Genomic DNA, 21723 nt, shown 5'->3' with positions numbered 1-21723 from the left:
AAGATTATACAAAGATCACACCGAATGGATGAGCAAAAATATAGGGCAAACCAAAGAAGGGTGGAAAGAATGAACCTTCTCCCCCAGCAAAAAGAGAGGAGAAAACGAGATGACCAGTCTGCAACCTACCATGCTTCTAGTCATGCCTTCGTTTCCTGCATTATATGCAACCAAACAAACTCCTGCACAACAATCCACTATTAAAGCACCGAAGATGTTGCGATGGCCTCATCGCACAACAAAATCACAGCAGTAGAATAGTTGCCAACAGAAAGAGATATCGAGGAGTGTCAGTGAGGTAACAATGTCTAGCCTTGGACTCAGCAGCGTCAGTAGGGGTGTCAACGGCAAAAGCCAGAGCTCCAGGGGCAAGGCCATGCTGCTCGCCCTAGGCAAGGGTCTCCCTGAACAAGTTCTACCTCAAGAGAAGGTTGTCGAGAGCTACCTCCAAGACAGCAGCTGTGACGATCCCGCCACAAAGGCAAAGCTTGAACGCCTTTGTAAGTTTTCTTGTTTCATGGCAATTGCTATTTATAACGCAATTTCCTTTTTATATTGAGAATTTTGATTTGACAGCATAGTTAGCTTAGCTATTATCAAAAGATCTTTGGTGCAAACACACCATTGCATAGGCACAAGATTGTTATTTTAGTGAGGACCTTGTAGAAAAGAAGACAATAGATTTCCATTCAGTAGGGGAAAAAATGTGCACACAAGTAGCTATAAGAAATCACTACAACACAGATTTAGTTCCCTTTTTTTTTCTGTTTCTGGTGAGGGCTGAGTAAGAATTTAGGTGTATAAAATCACAATATATAGCCTTCATTTGTTATGCCATGATCTGCGCAGACCCTAGAAATCATACCCCTCTGATTTTATTTTACAGGCAAGACCACCACAGTGAGGACAAGGTACACTGTTATGTCCAAGGAGCTCCTGGATGAGCACCCAGAGCTGAAGACGGAAGGCACTCCAACATTGACATCACGTCTCGACATCTGCAACGCTGCAGTGCTCGACCTTGGTGCTGCTGCAGCCCGTGCTGCCCTTGATGAATGGGGCCGTCCTGCTGCTGATATTACCCACCTTGTCTACATCTCATCCAGTGAGCTTCGTCTCCCAGGGGGCGACCTTCACCTGGCAGCTCGTCTTGGTCTTAGTCCAAACACCGTGCGCACTTCCCTTCTCTTCCTTGGCTGCTCTGGTGGTGCCGCTGCCCTCCGCACTGCCAAGGACATTGCTGAGAACAACCCAGGGAGCCGTGTCCTTATAACAGCCGCTGAGACCACTGTGCTAGGATTCCGGCCACCAAGTTATGACCGTCCTTATGACCTTGTTGGTGCTGCCCTGTTTGGAGATGGTGCAGCAGCTGCAATTATTGGAGCAGGCCCCATCACACCAGAGGAGAATCCCTTCTTGGAGCTTGAGTTCTCAACACAGGAGTTCCTACCAGGGACTGATAAGGTTATTGATGGCAAGATCTCAGAGGAAGGAATTAATTTCAAACTGGGACGTGATTTGCCAGAGAAGATTGAAAGTCGCATAGAAGGGTTCTGCAAGACACTCATGGACCAGGTTGGGGTAAACGAGTTCAATGATATGTTTTGGGCTGTGCATCCTGGTGGACCAGCAATATTGAACAGGCTAGAGTTCTGCCTAGAACTCCAGCCAGAGAAACTCAAGATTAGTAGAAAGGCCTTGATGAACTATGGGAATGTGAGCAGCAACACAGTCTTCTATGTGTTGGAGTACTTGAGGGATGAGTTGAAGAAAGGGGCAATAAGTGAAGAGTGGGGGTTGATCTTGGCTTTTGGCCCAGGCATCACATTTGAAGGACTGCTAGTTCGAGGCATTAACTGAAACTGAAAGAGCACCTAGAAGACTTTTACAAGCTACTATATAGGAGAATCACAGACAAGCATTACATGGCCCACATAAAGACTAATTATACATAGAAACATCTCATAAAGCATATAGATGCCTTGATGGCATCTGCACACTACATAGTTGCTGTTTTTAATGTATTTATGTTTCTGTCTATCAAACAATGTAAGATACTTGTAAAATCAGGCACTATAATGCATGTTGTTCCACTATACTATCTATTGATTGCAAGATCATTTCTGTACTGATTGCGTGCATAAGCAAACTGATTACAGTCCAATTACCTTTGTAGCAAAGGAAAAGTAAGCAGGAAAACTACATGCTGGGGCATCAATCACACCATTATAACAAACATTTTACAGTAAGAGATAGTAGATTGTATCATCTATCATGATCCCCTTAGTACTTCAACAAATACTTAACTTTAGCATCATTTTAATATTATTAAAAGACAGAAAAGTAGAGCAAGCTCTTACAGTGAAGGGTTTATGGAATGGCATTTCTTACCATTCTGCTTCAGAGAGACATCCATTACATTATGATATATCCATGGACTTTGAAAAAACAAACAGCCCAATGACAACATGACGAAAACACTAGATCCCATGTAAAAGCCTATCTTCTTCAATCTTCGTCATTATCAAAGTCCAAAACACATGAATCAATCAGAAGTAACACATATGCCTCTAGCAAATCATGGATTCGAACTTGGTGCTCCCTCTTCAAGAGATAATTCACCAACAATCTTCTCCCAAGCAAGTTTAGCATCACCTTTAACACGATAGTTCATCTTAGCAACAACATCCTTCGCCTCTGTAGACCTCCCCCCCTTCACCAATCCCTCAACCAAACCCTTAACGGCCTCAAAAGGTGGTGCTGCCTTCATTGCAAAGCAGCTCTTACAAATCCAAAGCGCGTCATCAAGCTTCTCTTTCTCCACCAAGCTCCTAAACAGCACCACATACGTCTGTGAATGCGCTGACACACCCAAGTCGCTCCTCCCCTCCCGCCTCTTCATCACCTTCATCCTCTTGAACACCCGCATCGCTGCCCCGACATTCCCCTCCTTGCAGTAACCTTGCACGAGAGCATTGTAGGTAAGGTAATTCGGCTCCACCTCCTTTGACTCCATCACATCAAGCAGCTCCTCCCCCTTGAAGGTCCTGCCTTTCTTGGCAAACCACTGTATCCGGCAGTTGTAAGTGACAACATTTGGTTCCAGCTTGCTCGCACTGATCTCCTTCAGAAGCTTCTCAAACCCCTCCTCGTCATTCTGCGCTGTGTACCCGGCGAGGACGGTGTTGTAGGATATGATGTCTGGGGCAGGTCGGTGCTTCAACTTCTTGTTGGCCATTGCGTCGAGCATCTGGCGGGCGGCAGTGACCTCGGAGTTCTTGACCAGCGCGTGGAGGAGCACATTGTGGGAGGCGCGGCCAGGCGCGACGCCGAGCGAGGGCTCCGCGGAGGCGAAGGTGGATTTGAGATCGTCGAGGCGGCCGGCGCGGTGGAGCGCGGACAGGAGGGCGGAGAGGGAGACGTCGGAGCGGGCGGAGGGCGCGGAGGAGGAGAAGGCGCGGAGCGCGTCGTCGGGACCCGGGAAGAGGGAGAGCGCGCGCGCGAGGAGGCCCGGGGAGGGCGCGGCAGAGGCGAGGAGGAGGTCGAGGAGCGAGGCGGCGAGGTCCGGGCGGCGGAGGCGCGCGAGGCGGGAGGCGGCGAGGGAGAAGAGCGGGCGCGAGGTGTGGAGGCGCGGGTACTGGTCGTGGCTGGAGAGCGCGGAAGCGACGAGGGAGTGGATGCGGACCGGGTCGGTCTCGGCGCGGACGGCGAGCTGGAGGTCGAGCACGGAGGCGCGGGTGGAGGAGGCCGGCGCGGCGGGGTTTGGTGTGGGAGTCGCCGAGGGGTCGACGTCGGGAAGCGCGGAGAAGGCGCGGAGGAGGCGGGCGGCGGCCGCGCGTGGATGTGGGCGTGGAAGCGCGTGGCGGCGGCGGAGGAGGAGGGAGGCCATGGTGGGGGAGTACGGGGTTTGGGAGGGTTTGGGCCTCTTCCCCTTTCTTTTCTCACACTATGTCGGCGTTAGGGTTTGGGACGAAAAGCGGTTGGTCTCTCACACTCTAGCGGCAAGGGTTTTTTTTTTCCTCCCACTCTATCTGCCGTACGCTTTTTTACGAGAACTTTATTAACTAGTTAATTGCTCGTGTGTTGTAACAGAGAGAAAAAAATTCACTTTAAAAATAATTAGCCTGATATATGCTAGGAAGCGAATTATATGAAAAGTCAAAACTAAGGTTAGCTACTCTACCGATCAATGAAGTTACTATAAGCTTTGATTAGACAAGCGAGGGAGCGAGAAAATAGTTGGCTTACATGAGATCTCTTTTCATGCCACATGACTGAAGGTCCATGTGGCATCATCACGAAGCTTACATCGAGGCGGAGTTAAGTCGTGAAGAAGTCATGGTCGTTCAATGGATGAAGCAGAATTTGGACCAAAATGCCCCGGTGATATGTAGGAGTGCATTACCAGCTAGAATTATTTTGGGAACAAGGAAACTTAAGGGTCAAGGAACCTTTCTAAATCTATAAATAAAGATTGGGACTATATGGAGAGGTTGAGCCAGCCATTGGAGAGCCTAGCGATAGATTTTAGAAGAGAGAAGAGGATAGGTTTAGTCTTTGTAATAGGTTAGAGCTTTTGTGAAAGAAAAATCTTTGTAATCCGCTTAAAATTGGGTTGACCTTTGTGCTTAATAGAGATTATTTTCTTGCATATGCTCGTATTCATCTCGTATTCATCTCCTTCTAGTCTTCTTCTTTTGGTTCCCTTGCTTCGGTGCAACTTTTTTTATTTTCTTGTTGATTTTTATTTTTGCCTTTGAGCTGCGCTTTTTTCAAACTTGGGAAGTTGTTTTTGTTGTTAGAGGCATAAACGATCATATACTCATGTATTTGAAAGGGTTTTAAATCATCTTGCCTCTAGACCATCAACTTGGAGAATTGCTTCTTTCGGTGATTATCTTTTGCTTTGTTCTTCATCCAAAGTTTCGAGCTTTTGTGCACAATAAGACATGGAATGGTCTTAAATAGAGTCTATGACTCATACTCCATCCGTGGAGTCATGTTACTTAGAACTTTCTTTCTCATTTTGTCTCTCTAGATTATGCTTTTGTATATGTGCTTTTGAGATACGTTGAGTGAAAATAGAAGAAGGCCATCGATTTTGAAAGAAATTTATTCAGACGCTTATTCACCCTTCTCTAGTCGTCATTCTCGATCCTACATAAACAATTGTTCTCAGTTGAATATTTGCTACACTTGCTAACTACCTTAGGCAACTGAATCATACTTGGTTTATTAAGTTACTTTGCAGTTCGGTTCTACAAGTATAAAGTAGGTAAAATAGATTTGGTAAAACTTTCTTTTCAACTTGATAACTTTATTATTGACATAAGAAGTGATGGTAGGTTCAATGATCTAAAGACTCTTGGTGAGCTCTGTGTCAAACTTGTTCAAATATAAAAGCATTTGACATATAACTTGACTTATTTGCTTCTTAAATTGGTATTACTCCTACCATTGGCTACGGTGAGTGTCAAAAGAGTATTTTTTGTTATGCCTTTTGTGAAGAATAAGTTAAGAAATCGTATGGATGATCAACTATTAAATAATTGTCTCGTGATATTTATAGAGCGAGATATGTTCTTAAGGGTTAGTGTTGATGATGTAATCAAACGCTTCTAAAACTATGGGTCATCTTCAAGGTAAATTGAAAATTGAAGTTTTCTTTAGATAATTTGCAATGTAATTTATATTCATGTAAAACCAACTGGTACACTTATTTAAACTATTTGTATTGTATTTTGTTTAATTTGAATTTGAATTTTATTAGATTTGTGATATGGAGCATATGATATATCGTACTAGCCTAAGCATACCTTTTTCAATTTTTCTGGTTCCGCCACTAGTTATGTTTGCACTAAAGACAACTAGGCACCTCACTACTTGACCTAAACTAAAGTGAAGACTGCAGGATACTCCATCAACTGTAGGTAAATGGAAAAATTCATGAAATGCCTCAATATGTGATCTGACAGCTCCAAAAATGGCAATAAAGCTGAAAGAACTTTTAAAAAAATGTAAGCTCTCGGTACCAAAACTGTGGCGACGACAATTCAATTCAGTGTGTTACAAGTTGAGTGTACGCAGGCCCTGAACTACCTACAGAAAGAACAGCAACTAGAGAGTACAAATGGATATTACTACAAGCTACCTCCGCCTAGGCGGATCGGAGGACCTAGGTTGCCTCACATCTGTATCCGATTTCTCCTCCTTCGTGTCTGACCGTTTGAGTTTCCTCGTCAAGTCATGAGCATAGCGCCGCCAAATAGACTCTCTGTCTTTACTCGCCAGTTTGTTGTACCTTGGATCAGATCTTAGAAGACCTTTGGCTTCGCTCCAAGAGTTAAATGCAGTTTTCCCTTCATCTGTTGCCCGCACTGCTACCTCCGGAGTAATAACCTCAGATAGAAGTGCCCGGAAATCACGGACACAACGCTGGTGAAAATTATAGCAACATCAGATCAAAAGCATACAATAACTCAAGCATCCAAGATGAAATGAGAAATACAGCACAATGAAAAGCCTACAGTATCAGCTTCAATGAAGATTTATTTAAGCACCAGCTACTAGCATCCAAGGCTTGTCAAACCAAAACATGTGATACGAAGAATCATGCCTACTGCCTGTTATTTAAGTACCAGTTACAACCAGTTTTTTTGCTGATGGATTGGCAAAAGTAGCTGATAGTGTCTGAAAGTGGTGTGGGCAGTGGGCAGTGGGCACAGGTTGTGCACCTAGTTCCCAGGCAGTGGATGTGTCCACTTGTGAGGCTTTAACAGTGGGAATATGTGCATAACACAATTTGGTGGATGAAGGAATTGGTTGGAACAGGACAGAAGCCACCAAGCAAAATCTCAGTAAATAAACAGTCAAGATACTAGAGTAATTTAAAGTTCTAGTTCAGTAGCTACAGACGCTTACAACATTTGGAATTTACCTCATATAGGTCCTTCACATGGTCACGAAATAACTTTTCTGCATCACCTTGGCCTAAGTCAGGATTTAAAGCACGACCTTGTGGATCCTTTCCAAGTTTCGGTTTGGACTCTGTCCATGATGCCTATAGCAGAAAGAATAAAATTGTTGATTATCAATACACATTTGCCAACTTGCCAAGGAAGCGAACTATAGCAAGTATTGTAATAAAGCAAAAGAATGTTAGTCAAAGACCAAAAAAAAGACTAAAATAAGTTAAAAGGTAAATGCAAACAAACACAACCCAAGATGTGATGACCCATCCTAGCTACAGCATCATACACTTAGTACTTCTCACTAATAAAAGTAACACATGATGTTTTGAAAAAATCCAGCATTCAGATTTCAGAAAACAAGCCCCAGACATGATACCAGCTAACCCAGTACAGTTGTCTCAGCCAGTTACCAGCACTATCCAATCTGTCATCCGCCAGGAAGATGCTGGAGCTGGTAACTGCAGTGAACTGAGCAAAAACACGGGGATCGAAGGTAGGAACTTCTCCACCCATGTGAAGCTGAAATAACAGAAGCATGAAAATAGAACATAAAGCAAAAAGATGGGCTGTTTAAACAGGTGCCAATTGGTCAGCTGTGGAGTCTTACGGCACCAAAGCATGAAAATAGAACATAAATCTTGTTCAGACTGTTGTCCTTTTAATCAAAAGCTAGGGTTCATGGGTCTCAAGGAAATGATAGGGGTTCGTGGTCGCTAGCCAATCTCTCTATCCATATATCTCTCATGGCTTTTTTTTCTTACCAATGCCAGCAGTAACTGGCCAGTGACAGCAATGTTTGCTTCTAATTGAAAACAACACTAAGCAATATATCTCCTATGTGTGACCGCATGACACCCTTTTGTCGACAACAATAAAATACAGTAAAAAAAAGTGCCACATTGACAAGTACTGAGAATTTGAAGCATGTTCAGTTAAATGAAGAAATTTAACATGTAATGCAAATCACCTTGGGATCTTTAATCATTTCAACAAGTAAAGCTTGGTATGATGACACAGCCTCTTTTCTTCGGATCTTCAATTTTACTCTCTCCACTTCCTGTTCCTCCCTTTCTTTCCTTTTGCGCGTTTCACGTTCCCTCTCCCTTAACTTGGCCTGACAATACATACCAAAGTAAATGTAAAGCTATGTATACAGTAAATAAAGCATCACGAAGTTCATCAGTTAAGCTGACTGACTTTATCATCCACTTTGGCCTTGGCAGCTTGCTCTGCTTCCAATTCGGCAGATTTTAGTTCCGTTATGTATTCGTTAAAAGTATTCTCCCTCTCTTCATGCTTCATGGCTTTGTACCTCGGATCACTCCGGAAATTTTCTTTGACCTATATGATTCATTGTATAACCATTGAGTCATGAATAGAAAGAAAGAAGAAAAACTCAAAACATACACTGCAAGGTCCTACTACATTCAACAATATCAGTACAATACTATTACTATTATTGATATATCCTTTCGATAGAGCTCTCCCATACTGTTCTCTTCGAAAACATTCAACACGATTGTCGTGCGGATAAAGATGAGTCACAGATTTATGACGTTCTGAAAGGGGAGGAGCTGTTTTAGAGTCACGATTGGTTCACAACAGCACACTTACAGGTACAAAGTGCACAACTTGTCAATGTGAACATCATGACAATGAGACCGACCGCACATAAGTTAGACAAACAGCTATTATATTAAAACAGACCATCATACTTCAGTTAAGTTCATTCAGACAATATCAGGATCTTAAGAACAGATATCATAACAGTCATCAGTAGATCAGTGTACTAGGTTCCAAAAAAGGTTCCCATTCTGTTACTAGATAGCACACCTCTCTAGGTCAGAGGTAGCAGTTGACTTGGTCTATGGTCGGTCTCAGAAGAACTCAGTTAATCCACAAGTTATGCACACAACGATCAAGTTCAGACAATAACTTGGATCTCACAAGAGAACGCACCCATCCCTGCAATCATGATTAGAAGGTAACAGAAACGAAAGCTGATAAAACGTCATGGAAGCATCACACAGCATATCTATAGATTATAGCCTGAGTTGGTTACGTCATATTAACATAAATCAGATCCTCATCCCCCATGTGGAAATTAGCAATCCATGTGCCAGAACCATGACCTCGAAATCAAGTTTCTTTTACTTAGCACTATATCACTACTTCTGTTCTACTACTATATTTTTCGGTGCCCATGGTTCTTGTTGTGTTTCATCTCTAGCATACCGCAACTTGCTTGGTAAAGGTTTTGTTGTTGTTATGTTCAGTGAAATGAGAACGAGGTACTTACTTTGGTCCATCGGCTAGCTGAGGTTATATCTTTACTTTCTCGAAGCATTGATTTGAAGTCAGCAATGACAACATTGCGTGTTGATTGGATTTTTTCTTGAACAGACTTCATCCTGCTCAAAATTTGACAATAGGTTATCAATTCAATTCAAAATATGAAGTTCAAAATCCATTGTTCAAGAAAGTGGCTGGACATACTTCTCATTGAAAAGAGCCTCCCTTTCCTTTCGATCCAAGGCTTCAAACCTAGGATCAGCACCCCATTTTCTTTTGAATTCCTGGTAGTCTGTTTTGGGGCTGATGTCCTGCAACATATGTATAAAGATGGCATCAGCCTTAAAAAAATTATCTTATCATGAATATAGGCAGGCACTGAAGGCATTTCACCATCGTTACATGGCCAAGTCAATTTACAGGGGAGAAAGAGAAACAAGGCACCAATAACGGACCTCGGATGCTTCTTCTAGTAATTGTTTATACGCCTCTACTGCAGCCCTCTGGGCAGCTCTTTTCTCTTTCCGCTCCTCTTCAGCACGCGTCCGAACATAGTGGTCAAATATAGCCCGTCTCGTCGAGTGACTTGGAATAGACTACAAAAGAAACAAATTACTTGCAGCTAACTAGTAGTCACATTTTTTTCTCAAGAAAATATCACCACCATGTGAAAATCAAACCACAACTACTCCTTGCCTTAAATGCAAAAAAAAAAAAAACTTAAAATCATCAGTTCTTCAGTACCACAAGCACACACACAAAAAAAGCTTTAAATCATTAGTTACTCGGTAATTCTTTTGATAAGTCATAATGTGCTCAAGGTTTGGCCCTCAGTTAAAAAAAGGATATATGTACTCAAATTCTAGCCCTCAGTTAAAAAAAAAAAAAGACGAACAACACATAGGTGCAAAGCTATTCTTTCCCATAAAAAAGTATTCAGTTACGCAGAAAATTCAGTAAATTTATTTTGAATCCTTTAACCAAACATTTATCAAGTACTTATGTGAAAAACATTTTCACCACTATATAAAATTTTAGAAATCCATGAACTATTATTCCAGCAGTAAATCATCCAAATCAAAGTTTCTCTTAGTGTGATAACAAAAGGATGTCTTCTTAAATACAACTGTTCCATTCAGTTTTGCATCTGATGTAAGTGGTAGTCAACATCCAATGACAGTAGGTTAGCTGCATAAAACTAAAATCACAAATTTCACAAACCTTGAAACGTGGATCAAACAGTATTTTTGGAAGTTCCTTATCCCACTTTGAAAACGGTGCAACTCCTCGTTCCTTTAGCATCTCCTGTGAAAATTAAGAAGCATATCATGTTACTACAACATATTAAATTTATCTAGATTAGTCAAAAAGCACCTTTATAGTTTTATTCAGCTATTCTAATTCTCCAACCAGATACAGACGAACAGTAGAACAACAAAAGGTTCGTCTCAGAACGGTACATCAGAGATCAGATCCATCAGAAATGAACAGCAAGTTTCATTATTTTGTACTAGCAGTCTAGCATCTCTATTCTGGAAATGAAAAGAAGTAACAATGGCGAAGCAAAGAGCCCTCTCAGCATCTACTCTCGAATCCAGAGAAATGTCGCAAGAACCACCTTAAACTGACGAATGCAGTCCTCTTTACTTGGCCCATGTTCCTCATCATCTGAATCCGAAGAGGAATCGGACGTATTCCCATCGCCATTATTATCTTTTGATTTCTCACCATTATTCGAGACTTGCTGTCCCTTAGGTGCAGCATCAACTGGTTTAGATCCACTCAATTCAGAAGCAGAAGATGGAGTAGCGAGAGGTGAAGGCGCACTGGAAGAACTAGCATCCTGCAATTTCTTCTTTATCAAATCCAATGCAGAAGGCGATGCAGGGGCAACTGTTTGTCGAAGGGGCAACGAATCACGGCCACCTGTCTGTATGGCAGGGGTACTTGTATCAATGCTTATTACTCCCTTATCCTGCAGTGAAGTTGGACCTTCTTTTAAGGAACCAGACTCTGCATTCTTGAGGAGCTCAGTCACCTCTCGTGGAAGTTGCCAGCTGCTAACCTGTTCAGCAACACAGCGTTTAGCAATAAGGTATAAACTCATGATACTGAAAGACCAACGAAAACGATACGACTCCAATAAAGACATGCTGCTGAGCCGTGAAGCCATAATCCCGATCTTACCTTTTGCTTATTATCATAGTAATATTTCTTTCCATCACTAGTAGTTACTATGCTCCAATCGGTACCAGCCAATTTGTCCCTGGCAGATTGAAATATTTAGGTTCCATGTGGCATTAAATTCGTGAGCATGCACGAATGAAAAGACGAACTGGAATATATTGATCAGGTAAAGTCGTAAAGAGCAACAAAAGGAGGATATCGACACTCAAGAAGATTTCCATATACTGATTTTGCAATCCACATGACTACAAGAACGATTATTTAATATACAGTGCATTTAGGACCATCTTTTATATTACACCATTCATAGAGTTAGACTGATTTTATATGCGCCTAGAACATATTGTTTTCAGCACTACAGATTATATTATATATGCAATGTGATAGCATATAGTATTAAATGTTAGCATTTAAAAAAACACAAGGATTCTCTGAGCGCTAAAATATTATCTACATGCTCAAACAAAAATGAGCAAGTGAGCATGTAACAGTCTCATTCTGCAAAAGGGCTTATTACACTACTGCATAGCACGACCAAAACATATGTGGCCAAGGAGCCTAGCAGAGTGGCTGACCTAACACTATTTCCTATGAGGTGGTGTGCACAAGTAGTCTGAGGCTCCGAGCAGCCCGATTCCAGAATATAGGTGAACCAAAAATACACAGCTGACAAGCAGCTAATCTAAAATGAACCCTAGCTTCGGACACTTCCTATACATGTAACCATATTCTCTTATAACTTTTTAGTTGCTGCGGAGGCAATCAAAAATCATGGCAGTCATTCCACTATAAGTTGGTTGTGCTAAATAAGTTCAGAAACTCTCAAGTGCGTAAAGTGGGATAAATCAACTTCGATAAACGCTTGCAGCACTCACCCACCAATATCAGTCAAATATAGTACAGGACAAACATAGTAGTTTCACAGACATACCAAGAAACTGGAACTGGTTGGGCTGCGACCTTCTCGAGCTGAAGAAAAAAAGGGGGAAAAAGAAATTAGTTAAATCGCGATGCTAAATTGCCATGTCACGGACTAGAATCAAGTCATATTACTTGATAAAGCTATTCCTCTGTGCAACTACCTCCCCCTTATAACCAGGTGGTCTCTGATAAGTTGATTCTCCTGTCAAGGCATTGTAATAATACACAGCACCAGCTTCTGTTTTGTGTGCAGACCATGCGTCCGAATCCTGAATTCCAGTGTTTTTTCGGTCCTCCAGCTGATCATTGACTTGACCTCCATGTCCTGCAGCATTGCACATAATCATGAGAAGAATTAACAGGAAAACTAAGACCGAACATCAAATCCAGTAAAAAGCATTGCCTGTGGAAGGTGGATCAGCTGAAGTACGAGTGGGCTGCACAGATCCTGGATTTGTTGATGCTTGTTCCTTCCAATCCCCACCAGTTGAGACACCAGGTAGTTGGACATTGGGCAAAGTTGTAGGCACAGCAGAAGTCCCAATCATTGGCCTGCCAAGAGACCCTACAGGACCAGCTGGATATGACTGGAAGGGGGCCTGCTGAAAACCAGCAGGTTGTTGAGGATGAGGATGTCCCCATAAAGGTTGAGGTGGAACAATACCGGGTGCTGAAGGATAGGAGGACGGGTAATATGGCGGTTGAGAATTCTGTGGGATAACACCGGGGTTTGCAGCTGATGGTGTTGTTTGGAGCAAAGGAGCAGCAGATGGAACAATAGGCCTCCCAAGGAGACTTGGTGGATTAGAGAAGATTGCAGAAGGTTGTCCAGGTACAGACGGTCCAACTGCCCCAAATGCCTCAGGGCGAGGTGGCACTGACGGATTTGGCATCTGAATAGGGATTGAAGGACTTCCAGAAGCACTTGTAAATGTTGAAGGAGAATTTGACGGCAGGCCAGCAGGCAACTGCATGGTACAGGGACTAACCTCTGGTGCACTTGGGGCATCTGACTTGGAAGTATTAACCTCCGAGTTGCCCTGTAATAACTCTATAAATTAATAATTCTCTAATCAAAAGATTCAAGCATAAAAAAAGCAAACAGATAGATGCATAGTGTTTAAAGGAAACCGAGAGGCTTGGTGTTGTACCTGTTGTGGACTTGCACCAAAAGGAATATTGGATGGCCTGGGTGCAGGAAATGGTGACCGAATAGATCCAGGAGGATTTGGTTGCATAGCTCCAGGGAATGCGATTGGGCGAGCTAATTGACCAGGGGCTGGAGGCTGCAAGGAACCTGGCGGAACAAATCTAGAAACTTGACCAGTATGGTTTGTGCCCTGTAATAAAAGATAATAATTAAGGGTTAGTGCATCGGAGAATAGGATCAGGTCGCTAACATAAGATTAAAAAAACTGAAAAAAAGAATAAAAGTAATAAAAATAAAGCCATGAGAAATTACAGTGTCAAGTTGAAACTGCTGACCAGTAGGCAATCTAGAATTTGCATGCGAGACTACATTATATGAGAAAGAAGGTCTGTTCCCAAAATATTGCCCCGGGGCTGGTGGCTGAAGAGCTGATGCAGGCATTGGAGGAGCCATGAGAGCCTGGAAAGGAAAAAACTTATAAGACTTCCATAAGTGGGAAATCAAGACTAGGAAGGTAAACCAACTTAAGCATTGTTGAGTAAGTTGACTTGTCTGTATTTCTACCTTCTGTTCTCTTTTAACAGAAAATTTGTGATTCCGCACACTATAGTGAAATTGGTTGTCAAAAGACTATACTTTAAAATTATATTACTATTCTAAATAAATGTTGCAGATTATACTGAGATATTAAATTGGCTGCAAGATATGAAAATTAAGCTGCATTAACAGCTTTCAGTTAATCAATTCTGAAGCACCAATAGCTACAAGACACCTATAAAAAATAGCTATAAGACATACCGCAAAACTCTCACTGACTGAGTAGGTTTCTAGGTTTTATGTAGAAAGACTAAGCGTGTGGGAGCTCCTTAAGCTACTGAGATTTCACATCAGTAATAAACAAACTGTTTTCTCTATCGTTTTCATTTTATCACACCAGAGTATGTTTAGCATCACAAGACGAAATAAAATCATAACACCAAAATTACAGAATAAGCTATGCAACATACACTTAAATAAGCAACTCCTTGACCAAAAGCATGGGCTAGCCATCTTTCATTGAAGCTAATCAGACATTAATAATCATGGGCCATTGTGATCTTCAACTCCACATAGAATTTGACATATAGTACAATTTGGCAAGCAAACTCACAGGCCCAATTATGAGTTTGAAGTTCCCATGAATTCTTCTATAGAAAACAATAGATGAGTTTATCGTTTTGTGCAGTTTGCGTACAGAAATCATCAACTAACATAACCCTATCCGAATTTCACTGCTCATCAAGCTTATCACTAGAGTTCAGCCCCAAATGCTCATCTTAGACAAAATCTCTCATACTTAAAAAGTCCCTAATGAATTGGTTCGTCTACCCCTATCCTTCGTCCGTCTGCCCGCCTTTCGTCCGCACATTCCCCTCTCGCGCGCCCGCCCGTTCTCCTCCCGCGCTGATAGATGAGCACACGCGAACGATCTGGAAAAAATACGGGCCAAACCGCCACCGTGATTTCCTCCCAGCGCAGTCGTGCCTGCCCAATCTGCCCGTGGTTTCCTCCCCGACGTTCTCCTGCCTGCATCCCCCGTCCCCCGGCCATCCCCTGGGCCCTCTTCCCCCTCCCCCTATTCCTCCTCCCCGCACCCTCCCCCGGTCGCCCACCCCCGCGCCTCCAATTGCCCGACTGCCAGCACTGTCTCTTCGACCGGCCGATTGAACACCCACCGACGACGAGGCCGCGCGGGCGAACGAGGAGGCCGACGACGGTGGAATTGAGGTCTGCTACCTCGACAACCGCGGCGACGGCCGTAGCTCCGTGCCGCCGCACAAATTGTACTACTCGTGAGTTTCCGCTCCCCATCCTCTTTCCTCACACATCCAAATCCCTATCGGCTGCAATGGTTCAACGATCGGATGGGACGTAGACATGGGATCTGGTGGACGGTAGCAGCTGCATGTAGCTTTCGATGAGATTAAAACTCCACATTTCACTTGTGCCTAGCAATAAGGCTATATGTTTGTTTATTAGATGCCTCATGGAGTATTCTTTTTATTTGCAGATATTTCAGACTAAAGGACTGCTTCAGTAACGTTCTAAAAATCTAGAGTATGACAGGTATCCGTCAAAATAATCCTAGATGCTTCTGATTTGTTATGCACTTTTGGGTTCTATGGATCGCATATGACAGCGCACAGATGACAGATTGTGCTGTCACATAATCTGGTTGGCAGAATTTGATATTGTTTTTTTCAGTTAAGGTTCAATCTTCATATTTTAACTGGAAATCTGATTGGACGCAAACTCAATAGTTCTATGTAGCACATATATAAGTTCAAGCTCGCAGTTATAATATTTGATTGCTTTTTTAGACGAATAGCCCTATGCCATTGTAAATTGGACTAGAATCAAATGCCAATATTCGAACTGGATCTGAGAACCTGGGCACCTGGCCCAACTATGCAACCATGTGGCATGTGAAGGTCCACATTCAGAGAGCAGAGTACAAGAGATGTTGGTTTGAGCCTCTTATGTCATCCATTTTTGTTGCAGCAAAAAGGTGTCCTACAGTGGGCAAATTTAATAGGGGCAAAAAGAACAAAAAAGGCTAAACTATATAAATTCCCCACATCTAGGATTTCGAAAAGCTCAATTGTGTAGTTTAGTTAATGAAGGAATAATCTAATATTGCAGGATGCACCACCTTGAGAAGCTCAAAGTACCAAAAATAAGTAGACTCAAAAGTGCTAAAATAATATTTATATTCAGCAAGAAATCTTGCCAAACTTGGACTTCATGATTAATGGCGCGTATCCTTGTCTTTTGAACTGGACTCTTTTTCTTTGTTTCTTATGTGTCCATGATTAATGATCTTCTGATATCAGCCATACATGTTTCTTCTCTTTCTGCCGTTGGTTCTATTACATCAAGTCCATATGTACCTCGGTTGTTCCAAACACTCTAATTGCACATCGACAATTACTTAACTTGTTGTCAGCTCCAAACCTTTCACAATTTCTTTAGAGCTCAAACCCGTTTAGATTGAAAGTTGCAATGTACGAGAGGGAATATTGTTTCGTTGCACTTTATCGCTAGCTATCCAACTTGCAATCTCAATTCTGATGAGTATGTATCCATCTAATCCTAGCCTAAAAAATTAATAATTGTTTGGAAAGATAAATTGACGTTCTAAAACTGAAGGACATGAACTTGTTTTGACGTAAAGATCCTATCATTTTATCATAGGTCAATCAGTCAAATGATTGTAGAACGTTGAAATTCTTATAACATGCTGTTGGCTTAAATGATCTCATGCATGCTGGTCAAACTTCTTTGATGATATATTTCTATCCTTTGTCTAATTCACCTCTGCATGCTACCTGGAACAGAAAAGGCTTCACAGACAAGGCACAAGGAGTTCTGGGAGGATAGCTGGTGAGCCGAGATGCAGTGCTACATATTGAAGCTTGCCACATTACTTGTTCAAATTTCTGTTTTTATATAAGCAATAACTTTGCCTGTTTTTTTCCCTCAGCTTCTTGTCTGAAATCCTTAAAACCAAACACCATAGTGCTATTTGGGCTCAGTGGCAGTGGCACAAATACTCTTTCCTATCAGGTAATTTCCTATTTCTTACTTGTCTATATGATGTATAGGGTCTTACAAACGAGCAACTAAAAGCATGTCCATCCCGTGTTTCCACACTTTATTTGTTCTTCCAAGCTGCATAGCTCATCTGTTCTTCATGGTTTTTGCCCTTTTGGTGGTCCTGTTTGTTCATTCTCTTGTTGCTTGTGATCTCCCTTGACACTTGAACCATACTTCAGTTAGTCCGCGTAATGCATCATGATTTTGAGTTGGTGTGAATTGTGATTCATAGTTGTTCCATTCTGGCAGAATCAGTTCTCTGCTCTCTGCTTTACATATACATCTTTTCAATTGCACTGTCAAACTGCATCTTCGTTGTCAGTAGCAAACATGCATAACTTGTGCTACGTACTTTAACATCCTTTGAAACTTTCAATCTGCTCTAAATGTGCATATGATCGCATGTTTATATGCTGAATCTAAGGTCTGGAATCTAGAAATGAAATGTTGAGCATGTATATGTGGGCTCGAGGGTTACTTGTGTAAATTAAGTGAGAGATTTTTTGGATCAGATGAACTGCCAAACCATTCATTGGTTGTTTGTTTGAATTATTATGCCATTCATTGGTTGTTTGCTTGAATTATTATGTGCCATACATACAGTGTGCATAAATCAAATAATAAGTTGAATTCTTGTGTCGCGGCTCTGATATCTCAATAACTGTAATAAGTTGAATTGTCATCATGGAGTTTTCATGCGAAGCAAACAAGTGCAGTTTCATGTGAAGCAAACAAGTGCAGTTTCATGGAATACGAATTGTCAAGTTTACGAGTTGTTTGTAATTTTTAACTCGAGAAACATTTAACAGATGGCCTGCTACTGGTATTATCGCTATTGGCACTGCTACTGCCTCCCTAATTCGGTTAGTTCTCTGATCATTTCCCAACTTCATGACTACTATTTTCTGGTAATTAATTTCTTCAATCTCTGGCCTGCTCGTCCCTGTGCAATTCCTCATGTTGTTTGTGATGATATGCCACCTGCTAGCTCCATGGGTTGTTTTAATCGAACCGGTGCACATTTAATCATCTTCTATGATTCTTTCTTGCTACTGATCTAATATCTACCTGATCTTGTTCTTGCAACAAGTAGATCAAGGTAGTCGGTGTGATGTTCTTGTTGTTCTTGTGTTCTTGCCACAAGTAGTAGTTGGTGTGATGTGGTGAGTCATGTCGGCTTCTGTCGTCCTCGTGCGGAATCAACGTGCTGTTTCTGAGGATGGGCACGGATGGATGAGTTCAAAGGATCATGGCCTGCAGCCAGCGATGGCTATGTGTGTGTGCTAGGCAGCGGCGGCTGCTTTTTTTGGGACTTTTAAACAGAATTTTCTGAATTACATTTTGATTTTTTTTTGGGGGGGGGGGGGGGGGCAGCCCATACTCTATCTAGGATTCCGAAAAATATTCACTTTCCTCGCAAGCATGGGGTTTGGGGATTGGGGCTACTAGCTGGTGGAGGAGCTACTACCGTGTTTGTATGTATTAGTGGATATTTCAATCTTGCACACATGGCCTTACAATGCATGCTACTTTTTCTATTAGCTCCAATGCTCCATGCCTCCGTCACATGATTTCTTTTGAAACTAAGTACCACAGGATGTTCTAACTTGCCTGCATGGTCTTTAATAGTCAACAGTATTTCTTGTTTAAATATTTATTTCAGAGATGCAGCTATTTTTTCTTATAAATGAATTTAGTGCCTGATCCAGCTTGCGATATCTAGGAAGTATTGCTTAGGTTTAGGGCATGTTTGTTTCACGAGTGCAGTGTCGCAACCCGCTTGCACAATTGCCTATGCATGTGACTTAGAAACCGTTGCACAAACTATAGTAATCCCATTTGTACACAAACTATAGTAATTTGTACCATAGAGAACAAATTAATCCTGTTTGAGAATGAAGCATTATTAGAACTCTGGACACTATTGGTTTGTTTGGCTGATTATCATGTGGACTTATCATCGATTGTCTTCCACGCAAATGGCATCTTCGAAACAAACTGACGATCGCACTGTGCAATGAGATGATAGCTAAAAGCTCTATCTTCCTTTTTGCGTGAATCTTAAATCTATCTCATTCTATGCTTGATTACCAAAACATATATAGCCTTTTGGTTGTTTTATTTGCATTACCAAATGTCGTCGTAACGTTAGCACGGATATTGTACTAGTTACAACAATAAACATGCAGTCATCCGCAGAAACACAACAGTGGGGAAGAATCCCCCACATAAACATGTAAATAAACTGCAGCAGAGGATAAGATACCTACCGGGGAAGAGCCTGGCTGGATTGCACCGCTGCCCACCTGCGGCGGGGGTGGCGCCCTAGGCAGTACGTTATAAGAAAAGGCCGGCGACTGCGACGGCGCCGGCGCGGGGAGCGCCATGTAGGCCGGGGAGCCCGCAAACTGAGGCCGCGGCGGCCCTGGAGTGGAAGGCGTCGCAGGAGAAGCCGGAGGAGGAGGCGCCGCAGAATTGGAGGTGGAAGTGGGAGCGAGAGCTGGAGCGGTAGCGGACGGGGCGTCTCCGGGAGCCGCCGCCCCGTCCACTACCGCTGCCACCGTCGACGCTCCTTCTGATTCGATCGCGGCGGCTACATCTGCCTCGGTCCCTTCCGATTCCGCTGCCGCTGCTGCCTCGGCCTGTGGGGCTTCGTCGGTCTGAGGGTTGGCCACGTCGGAGGCGCCCGGTGCCGGCGTCGCCATGGGTGGGGGCGGTTGGGGCCTAGGGTTTTGTGAAGTGGGCAAAATCGATGAGCGTCGTCGCGTCGATGCTCGCGCGAGCGAAGCAGCAGAGGTTGCGCGAGGAACTAGAGCGCCAAGTGGGCCGGCACGTGGCCGCTACTCTGGGTACGGCCCATTTATCATCGTGCGGCGCGGCACGACGGGCTAGGCCGTACTTAGGTCTTTTAGGATTCGAAGCTGAAACAAACAGATAATTTTTTATTATAGTTTTTTAAAATTTATTGGTTGGATTGTAGAAATTTGAGAAGCTGGTTTTTCTCAGCTTTTGATAGATTGTGAAAATCTATTTTACTAAACTATTCATAAAATTTTTTTGAATCTACAACCTAAAAGTTTTTCATAATCCAGCTTTTCACAATCCAACTTCTATAAGCTGCTTTTCAGAATCTCTAACTGAAACAAACAGGCCCTTAGGCCGTCACTGCCCGACAAGGATCAGGTCGGAACCGCCGGACGGCTTTTTTTCTACTGTTTTCCTAAATTTTTTTAGTTTTTCTGAATTTTTGAGTTATCTAGAATTTTTTATTTAAAGAGACATGACATATCCGGCTATTTGCCATTTAGCCTACTATAAATAGAGCCGCACGCCAACCCTCTTTATATTATTTTCTTTTTTTAATTTTTTCTATTTTTTCTTATTTTAAAAAAAAATCTGTTTTTTTGACAAGCTAACAAGCTAAACGTGCTTAACGGGCCGAAGTCGGCCTATTGTACCTATCGTGCCACGAGCAGCCCACAAAATACGATACGGTTTGGATTTCTCTGAATTGGACCGTCGGCCGTGGCCTGGTTTTGATACGGGCTTATTTTCAGTGCCAGGGTTGGGTCTCATTGGCTGGATCATAAACGGGTCAAAATTGGCCTGCGTTTGCTCGCGAATGGACAATCAATAATCAAATACTACCAACATTTCGTACAAATAAAAGGAAGTGGAAAAACTCCTCTACAAAAGTAAATTTTGATTTTATAACGTACGATAGCAAAGACAGGCTTCGATGGCAAAGTACTGCATATCAAATAATTGTACAGTGGTCAAAAACTATGGAATAGTATGAAGAGATCAGTGACGTTTTTAGAGAGAGATGAATTAGGATATTTAGAGTTTATTTGACTCTAAAAACTATATAAGATAAATATATATTAATTTCTATCTAAATGTGTTTCTTGACTAAGAGGCGACGAATGCCGAGGCCCACCACGGCCCGAAGGTCAGCGACGAGACCTTCATATTCCGCCATGTTGTTGGATGCACGGAACTGCAGTTGTACGACGTACCGGAGTTCTTCACCCGTTGGGGAGGTGAGAACCACTCCGGCCCCCGCGCCTTTCAGCGAGAGGGAACCGTCGAAGTGCATGATCCAGTACCCGGGCGTATCGTGCCCGGGATATGCAGAAATCTCTTCTGGGACGACATCGAGGACGGGCGTCCATTCCGCCACGAAGTCAGAGAGAGCCTGGCTTTTGATTGCCTGGCGACTAACAAAGTGTAGGTCAAACTCCGCTAGCTCCACCGCCCACTTGACAACACGCCCGATGCCTTCTTGGTTCCGGAGGATGCGTCCCAGTGGATACGTGATAACCACCGAGACCTTATGCGCTTGGAAGTAGTGGCGCAGCTTCCGGGAAGCGATGAGCACGGCGTAGAGCAACTTCTGAGCCTGGGAGTACCTTGTTTTGGCCTCCCGGAGAGCTTCTTTGACGAAGTACACCGGTCGTTGTACCCGGGGGGGCCGGACCGCAGCCTCCCCCGAGGGGCTGTTGCAGCCCCCAGGCTCGGCGGCGTGGTCGGGGCTGACCGGGTGCTCGGGCTCTGCTCCCTGGT

At 43.0% G+C, this 21723-nt stretch overlaps 3 protein-coding genes across 5 annotated transcripts; 1 reads left to right on the top strand and 2 right to left on the bottom strand.

The window, feature by feature from the left end:
* Window positions 1–131: 131 nt before the first annotated feature.
* LOC133907732 (type III polyketide synthase A-like) lies at window positions 132–2077 on the top strand. The gene is made up of 2 exons (XM_062349811.1): window positions 132–500; window positions 887–2077. The coding sequence occupies exons 1-2, from the start codon at window positions 305–307 to the stop codon at window positions 1858–1860; spliced, it is 1170 nt and encodes a 389-aa protein (XP_062205795.1). The 5' UTR covers window positions 132–304; the 3' UTR covers window positions 1861–2077.
* Window positions 2078–2290: 213 nt separating this feature from the next.
* Window positions 2291–3985, bottom strand: LOC133907731 (small ribosomal subunit protein mS86 (rPPR1)-like). The gene has a single exon (XM_062349810.1). It carries the CDS (start codon window positions 3887–3889, stop codon window positions 2579–2581), a length of 1311 nt encoding a protein of 436 aa, XP_062205794.1. The 5' UTR covers window positions 3890–3985; the 3' UTR covers window positions 2291–2578.
* Window positions 3986–5925: 1940 nt separating this feature from the next.
* Window positions 5926–19982, bottom strand: LOC133907104 (pre-mRNA-processing protein 40C-like). Of its 3 annotated transcripts, none has more exons than XM_062349128.1 (16): window positions 19428–19982; window positions 13834–13980; window positions 13523–13711; window positions 12775–13411; window positions 12533–12696; window positions 12382–12419; window positions 11451–11529; window positions 10882–11328; window positions 10485–10568; window positions 9719–9859; window positions 9468–9574; window positions 9271–9382; window positions 8169–8312; window positions 7939–8085; window positions 6938–7060; window positions 5926–6435 (listed from the first exon to the last, which is right to left on the bottom strand). In XM_062349128.1, exons 1-16 carry the CDS (start codon window positions 19860–19862, stop codon window positions 6148–6150), a joined length of 3282 nt encoding a protein of 1093 aa, XP_062205112.1. In that variant the 5' UTR covers window positions 19863–19982; the 3' UTR covers window positions 5926–6147. The 3 variants fall into 3 exon arrangements, 2 of the variants coding, with proteins under 2 accessions (XP_062205112.1, XP_062205113.1); XM_062349129.1 differs by having other exon boundaries at window positions 13857–13980; window positions 19428–19567; XR_009907930.1 differs by lacking the exons at window positions 5926–6435; window positions 6938–7060; window positions 7939–8085 and adding an exon at window positions 8805–8936 and having other exon boundaries at window positions 8176–8312.
* Window positions 19983–21723: the final 1741 nt, after the last annotated feature.

This window comes from Phragmites australis, chromosome 24 (genome assembly GCF_958298935.1).
Source record: "Phragmites australis chromosome 24, lpPhrAust1.1, whole genome shotgun sequence".
Classification (NCBI taxonomy): Eukaryota; Viridiplantae; Streptophyta; class Magnoliopsida; order Poales; family Poaceae; genus Phragmites; species Phragmites australis.
This window is presented reverse-complemented; position numbering and strand designations above follow the sequence as displayed.